Raw genomic sequence first — 8175 nt, 5'->3', positions numbered from 1 at the left:
ATCCCATCCATAATTTACATTAGAGACTTAAATACACTTTTGTTATTTCAGTTAATTTTAAATATAGTTTCCATTTGTTATTTCTATATTAATTTCCATTCCACTAAAGGAAATTACCCTGTATAGAGCGCTTCACGCAAACAGTATTAAACAAATTAAAGGTAAGTTCGGCGACTCTACTTTAATAAACTTGAAGAGGCTGTGAGCGAATACTACCCAACATTATATATGCCAACTGTGAGATGGCAACACTGACGAGCGAGAGTGGAGAGAAGGTTTTTTTGTTTTTAGATAGAGTGATGATAATAGGCGAGTGTGTATAATTGTTCCAGTTTGGTGGAAGGTATATTAATTGTGTTTTTGTTTTGTTTTTATATGACTGGATAAACTCTTATTGACTTCTGAGTTGTGAGGGACCTTTTCTATAATGATTGAAATTATTGTCTAACTCAATAATATAAGTTTATTTAAGCTAATATAATATTGAGATCTAATGGTATTGTTCATTCTTCACCTCTCTATTTTTTTTCCATTAAAAAAACTATTAGCCCCTTACATTAACGTTATAAATTTAACTAAATTAGACAAATCATACGGGTGGAAAGGATCAATTCGATAATGGCAGCTACTACCGAATATCCCTCCAAGTTCGGAGTGCTTTAACGGCCGCTCACATTCTCAAATACAAACAACTTTCCATGAACCAAATATTTAAAATTATTATCACCATTAAATGAGAACGCATATGGTGAAGTGTTAGTAAAGGTTATTTTATACTGGAATATTGATTTTAATTACTGGTCAAATTCCAAATTCTTCCCTTAAAAACTGTTGCAATTTAATAGGAGAGCGGAAAATTAAGACGCGAGCCATCGCAGACGGTGAGTAGCATAGACTTGGAAAGTTGTAGTGAAGTAAGAACAAATCACTGGTAGTTGAAGATCACGGCCAATTGATCTGGATAATATAAGCTAGAAACGACAGCCGGTTTAGATACATATATACATATTTAATGTCCTAATTCAAATCACAGATAAAAATATTGAACAAACAATCAGGTCGGTCCAAAATTCCAAAACGCCTCCACCATATATTAAAGATATAGAGAATTAATCCGAATTGGTTTTACTTTTAGAAGATAAAGTCGGGCCGAAAAAATTCTCGACCTAATCAACACTAAAAGGTGCTACCATCTGCCGAGACACATCTGTTACAAACAGAAAATAAAACGCTAGCCTAAGAAGTGCGGGTGCTGATTTAAGCACATATCAGCTCCCACAGTATAGAAGCCTCAGTATTCTAAATAACAACTCCACCATGAAGCATAATTAAAGAAGAATTGAAGAAAAAATCATAATACAAATCACTACACCCACACTAATCAAAAGACCTAATACAATAATGTAATAGTAAGTAGTATAAGCCTAGGAGTTCATCTTTCAATAAAATAATAATAATACGATACCATACTAAGTTTTAAGTGATACTAATTTATCGATTAAACATACTCTCTCAAGTAAGCTGGCGGTGGCCATAACTGTTCTGGCCATGGTTGGGCTACATGGCTGATTCATTGTTTGGGGAAAAACGCTGGACAATAAAGATGGTCAAAGGACCGTGAAAAAAAAAGAATTGGTGTCCTCCCTATGCCCCCAAATGTTTCTACATAGACTCCTTGTCAATTCTTTAATGGAACGCCACCGGACTGACACCGCATGACTGAACTTGACTTTTGTTTGCATAAAAAAGAATAGTTATAATATAATAATTAGATTATCATATATATTTTTTTTAATTTAATATTTTCCATGATCCAATATTATTTCTTTCATTACTGTTTCTCTTTAAATGTTACTTACTCTGGCCATTATACTCCTTCCTCCAAGGTTCCGACCACATCGTTCTGCTTGATTGGTCGTTCATGAACTGCCATTGCTTGTTTGTTGAGCCGGCTGTTATTAATTGAGTGGTAAAAGTATTATACTTGTGAGATAATAATGGATGAAATCGGTGAGAACCACGTTTTTTCAATTTCATTATTGAATTATTTTGTTTAATACCAACGTTGAAATTTAGTAGGATTTTGTTTACTTTTGATTTAAGCTGTAGTAGTCCTATTCTGCTCTCGTTAGAAATCATGTATATATCTTCCACAGTGTTATTTTCAGAGAAGATTACATCAATGTAATCTAACAACTATTTTAAATATGTCCTAAAACGGTAAATGCAATAATTTACTTAATTTTAGCGTCTAATATTTAGTCCTTGCAATTTATTTGGAAATTAAGTAACTTGTGAGTTTTTCACTCAGTAAGATATAGCATTCTTACTAAGCTGAGAAGTTTAAACTGTTGGGTTCTAGTTTAATATCATGGAGGAGGTTTGCTGGCACATTAAAATATAATTACTTTTTTTATTTGTTCTGAACTTCATCTAGTTTCTAGAAGGCAAGTTTAATTTTAATTGTGGGTGTTGAAACTGATTTTTAGAGTTTTGCAATTTACATAAATACATGTTGTCAGCTTATATAAGTAACCAACCTTTGACTACTTTATAATTTTTTCAGTGGTGTAAAGCTTATTTACGTTATATTAATGTCTTTCCCTGAATGTTTATCATGCCTGTTTTTTAATTTCAGGTTTGAATATAAAAGAAGAGATAACAGATGAAACTGGATTTGATAGTAAGTATCCCCACGTCTAAATGTTTGAATGTTGATTAGTTTTGTTAAAACATTAATTTACTTGTCTCAAGATGACAGCATATCCTTAACTGATTTAAAGACAGGTTCAATCAAAATCATTTTAACAAATTAAAGTGGTAAATTTTCTAATTTGTTTACTTATACCTGGTTTGTGCCATCCGGTGCAGTTTATAGAGCCTTAACCACTGCCAAGTTTGTGCGAAAATGTTGGTCTAACAAACTTTATTTTCCAATCTTTTCAAAAATTTGTATTTAAAGGTTTCTTGAGGTGCCAAAAACGAATATAAAAAAAATCTTTTACCACACTTTTATAGGTCAGTCGGTCTCAATTTTTCCAATATTTTGAGGTGCTAGGAGGATTTTAATGTAAAAACTATTTATATTTTAGGTAGTATGTACGTGAAAATATCTTATATAATAAAATTGCCCCAAATAATAAGAAAAAATCATCTAAATCAGACAAGTACTAACGATGATATAGCAAAGTTAGTCGTTATCAAATACGTTACCATAGTTACCGTCTTATCACATCATCTAGAGAGAGAGAAATACTTTATTCATCTATGCTGCCTAAATACATAAGGTTGCTACATACACAGCATACTTATCAATCCGTAATCGGACATATATAAATTACATGGTATAATAAAATATAAAGAAAATAGTTTTTTTTCCCCCTACAGTTTCCTTATATAATCAATTTCAGTCTCTATGCCAAATACAAATATTTCAATTCATTCCTTTTTTTCTTTCCCTTTTCTATTCCTTCAATTTCACAATTTTTAATTCACCCGATCAACAAATTCACTCTTCCGAATTCATCCTTGTAGATCCTCTCCAGTAACCCGCTAAATAAATTCACTATTAGAAAGCAATGAGATCAGACCATCATTTATAGTCACAGCATTAGATCAGTTTACCAAAAACAAACAAACAAATACATTCTACAAAAACAAGACTAACACATAGGTTCAAAGGAAAATATAATAAAAAGCCGGTTACAAGAAACACTTGAATGGATAAATAAATTTAAAAAAATAAATACTAGTACTAATAAAATAAAATAATTTAATGAATAAATAAGTTAAAACACACAAATCAACAGGTCCACAAATTAAAATAAATAAATAAAACAATGAATAATCTACGAGCTAATTCCCATGCAGGTGATGGTGTATGATCCCCAGGGAGTCCAAAATAATATTTTCTGCTAAGATCGCTATATCCCCGATGCTAACACCTAGGCCTTCTAAGAAGCTCCTTGTTCTATCTGGTATTGTTCTGCGAGACTCAAACCAGAGGCCTCTCATGGTGAACTCTCCCTCTCCGAAGATCTCGCAGAATTTTTCCTTAAGGAAAGGGAAGCATTTGTCACATATTTCCTTTTTTTCCCTTTCCAATCCACCTTCCTGTTCGAAGTCATTATTTTCAAATCTTACCGTCGGATCCAAGACCAGAGCCGTGCCTCCAATTTTTGTAAATGCGACAATATAGGCATATTTTACGGATCCGTTGGTGTCAACACAATAGACCTCCTCGAAGCAGGTGAAGTATTTTCTTTCAAGGAACTTCATCAATTCTTCTTTGACCCTGTGGTGCCGGCGTGTTACAAGGAGGGATTTGTTGGGCCACTTTCCCAGCACATGAGCTGGTGTTTCCGACTCTCAGCTGCATTTGCGACAGAGGGATCCAACTTCTCCTTGCTGTCCACTGGCTCCTGAGACTCCACGGAGGGGGTGCGTAGTTGATATTAAGTTTAAGGGCGTTCGCCCATTCTGACCCCGAGCTCTCGGGGTAATGGTCTAATTTTTGTTCACAGTAAACTTTTGAATTGCTGGACTGATTTACATCATATTTACAATAAATTAAAAAAAAAATATTATTCCTCGGAGTAAAGTAGTTCAGTAAATTTTTCTTTTGGAAAAGAGCATTTCATATTAGTTTTTAGTGTCCTTTTCAAGTCAGTATGCCATTATTCAAGGAAATTTTTCTCCTTGATTTTTTCAGAGGATTTTTTTTTCTCCCCATGTCAATTACCATGCCTTACCAACCAATATTTTTGTGGATATGTGTTTTATGTATAATTTTACTATATGTACCCAAGACACAGAGTTTCTCTATGTTACTCTGTATTCCTTATGTTATTTGATATAGATAGAGCCTTGAGTTTTGTGGTTAAAAGGATAAAAAATATTGATATAGCTTTTAAAACATAATTTCTAAAATTTATGTTTGTTCCATATCGCATATATTGATTTAATTTATGTTTCTAAATCATAATAAAGTAAATGTAAATGATCAATTTCAGCTAAGTACTATAATTTATATCAATCTATCAGTTGTGTTTATTAAATCTATATACATACTCAAATATAGCAATAGCGAAGCATTGCTGGGTTAGCTAGTGGAAGATAAAATATAATAATACCTATACAATAAATACAAGTTATGATTGTCATATTTACAAATTACACTCTCTGTATTTTATAAGTTTATAGTTTATTTCTTTCATTCCAGTATTTTACTTACATAATGCATTAGTTACATATATTTTCTTTCTTATTTTTTTTTTCTATAACTTTGATTTTAAATGATTATTATTAAATGAAAATATTCATATCTCTTTATTCCTTTTGGATGATAAAACTTTATATTTTATTTATTTAATCCTATTATATTACTTACATATTTAATTACCTACATATATGTTTTATTTCTCACTTTTTTTCATCACTTAATTTTAATTTTGTACATATATTTACTAACTAGATTTTCTTATGTATTTTATTATTTGTTCATTCCTCTAACTTAATTTTATTATTACTTTTCTTATACAGCCTTTATCTTCTTATAATACTTAGACCATATATGTTTTTCAACACTTTATGTATCCAAAATGTTAGTTGTTTTCTTATTTTCAAATCATTCTGTGATTCCTCTTATTCATTATGGTTGTTATCTTGTTTTTTGTTCTGAGGCCTGATGAAGGCTTGAAATTCTGGCCAAAACGTTGGAACTACTATAAATAAGTTTCTATTGATTTGTGCTCTTTACTTATCGCACTCCTGATTATATTCTCCTTATATATATTGTCCATGGACAACTATCAACTCATCATTATATTTTATCTTCTATTAATTTAGAAGTATCTACTATCTTCCTTATTTATTATTATCTCCATATTTCTTATGCCCATTGTTTACTTTCAGGTCTAATTATAAAGGAAGAGAGGGCAGATGAAACTGATTCTACTTGTAAGTATCCCCTCATTACAATTTTTTATTTTAAATTAGTTTTGGTAAACCTTCAGGTTATTACCCTTGAAACGGCAGTGATATCTGAACTGATTTATCAGAAATCAAGACGTTAGACCTGATACTGTTGTATTTCTACGTTCAGATTGTATTTTATAGCTTAAGGTATACTTAGACTTTTTATTACTAGCTGACCTGACAATTCTAGACATTTCCAAATGTGAGAATACATAGATAAATTAAATGAATACTACTAAAAGTGTGAACTAAATTATTGTAATTATTTAAAATTTAATATTTTCATGTACGTTGTGGCGACAGTGTGGGTTCGATATGAAAATACTAAAACTACCAGCCAGTATCCATTAAAAAAAGAAATAAATATAATTATCAATAATATTATTATTTTTAAAGGTTAAATATAACTAAAAATAGCAGTATATATAAAATGTATATATTCATCAACAAAGAAAGAATTAGTATTATAGCTCCTTGAATAAAAGATAAAATGAAATAAAAGACCTCTTAAACCCACTATTTACAAACCAAAACAAAAATAAGAACTAATAAAAAAATAAGCATTCCTTAAAACGCAAATACTAAATATGCACAATAATAAATTGATTTTTTGAAATTAAAATTAATTATTACTATTAAAAATGTATATTAATGTATATTTCTAGTTCATTCTGCTAATTAGAATAAGTTACTAGAAATTGAAATCATTATCGAAAGTTCAAACAGAAGAAGTGAAACATCTACGATCATATGGCTAATCGTAACACCAGTGTTCAAAATTAACTAACACCTGTTGTTTCGGCCACCCCTATTTCAACTGTAATTTATACAGTAGATATTTTGTTTAAATTAATTATGTTTTATTTAACACTGTTTTATACATTCCAGTAAAATCAAACCAGTGAAGGAGTGCCTGGCATTAGGTTGAAGGCACACTTCATACAAAGGCATTTGGGAAAGTAGGGTGATTGATTGTTAGTTTGTTGTGGTTGCACATTGGATTGGTGTCACAGAATAGAAAATACCACATATTTATCACCATAAGGAAAATTTAAGATATTAATTCATAAGAGTTATGTCTACATAGAGGCTTGGCCAATATTGCATTGATCACATCGTGTATGGAATCTTCCAAATAGCTGTGTGTGTCCAAAAGTTAACAGAAGTTACTAATGTTCATTATTTGCCACTGAAGGAAGAAAATTTTTGTTTGTCTAACTAACGATAATCACAATCCCCGTTGTTTTTCAGATTATTAAGCACAATAACTGCAAATAAAAATAATTATAAAGTTAGAAATTCAATTAAAATTGTAAGTGATAAAATTGAGAAAAAGAAATTGAAAAGTTCTACATTTATTTACCTTCATAAATTAATTAAGATTGCCTTAGATAAGGGCCTAACCTAATTCTAACAAAGGTTTGTTCATGTTATTTTAATTTTCTTGGTTTATTGGGTTAGGCATAATCGTTAATAGCATAAGTAAATGTTACTTTAACAATCTCATGTATAGGCCATGACAGTGAACTAGCATACACTTTTAGTTATTGCGTCAAAAATTTTGGTCACTATAACTACTTGATAGTTGATGATGTCTGCATTAACTGTCAAGACAGTTTTTATTCTTGGTTGGTTAAGATCTTATTCAGTTTCTATATTCAACTTTAATAAATGAGAAAACTATAAACTGGAGATCTCTTCTGTACAAATCCAATTTGTTAACCATACATAAACCGATATTGTAGAATAATGTTAATTGTTGACCATCGATTGATTCAAAAAGATCTTCAGTGGTGCGACCAGCAAAGATACACAAATAATCAAAATTTATTTATTTGTGCTGACGTTATGACCTGAATTTCAAGCCTTTTTAAATGAAAACAGAACACATGTTACAGACATGTTGAAGATACACAATGATATAGATGATTAAAATTAATTCACTAAAATATATATAGAACGTCTGGAAAAGTGAATAGGGAAGGAACAAAGGAGAGGAGATATGGAGAGCAGGGGAAAAAAAAAAAGAAGAAATATTTGTATTCTATCTGTCTTTTTAAAATACTACTTTTTTCCCCCACTTTTCTTATCTCCTCTCCCTTGTTCCTTCCTCATTCACTTTTCCAGATATTCTATATTTATTTTAATGTATTATTTTTACTTTTCTATATTACTGTGTATCTTTTATCCATTGTAACA

The 8175-nt window shown here is 30.5% G+C and overlaps 1 protein-coding gene across 2 annotated transcripts in view; it reads left to right on the top strand.

Moving 5' to 3' along the window:
- The window catches only part of LOC106690393 (zinc finger protein 271), a gene marked incomplete at its 5' end in the record, with an annotated part of 59696 nt that overhangs the window by 37051 nt on the left and 14470 nt on the right, over window positions 1-8175 (top strand). For both annotated transcript variants that reach the window (XM_014435829.2, XM_014435828.2), the window contains 2 exon segments: window positions 2639-2683; window positions 5914-5958. In XM_014435829.2, coding sequence (XP_014291315.1) covers window positions 2639-2683; window positions 5914-5958 — 90 coding nt within the window.

Source organism: Halyomorpha halys, unplaced genomic scaffold (assembly GCF_000696795.3).
Source record: "Halyomorpha halys isolate HHAL.00 unplaced genomic scaffold, Hhal_1.1 Scaffold1700.1, whole genome shotgun sequence".
NCBI classification, from domain to species: domain Eukaryota; kingdom Metazoa; phylum Arthropoda; class Insecta; order Hemiptera; family Pentatomidae; genus Halyomorpha; species Halyomorpha halys.
This window is presented reverse-complemented; position numbering and strand designations above follow the sequence as displayed.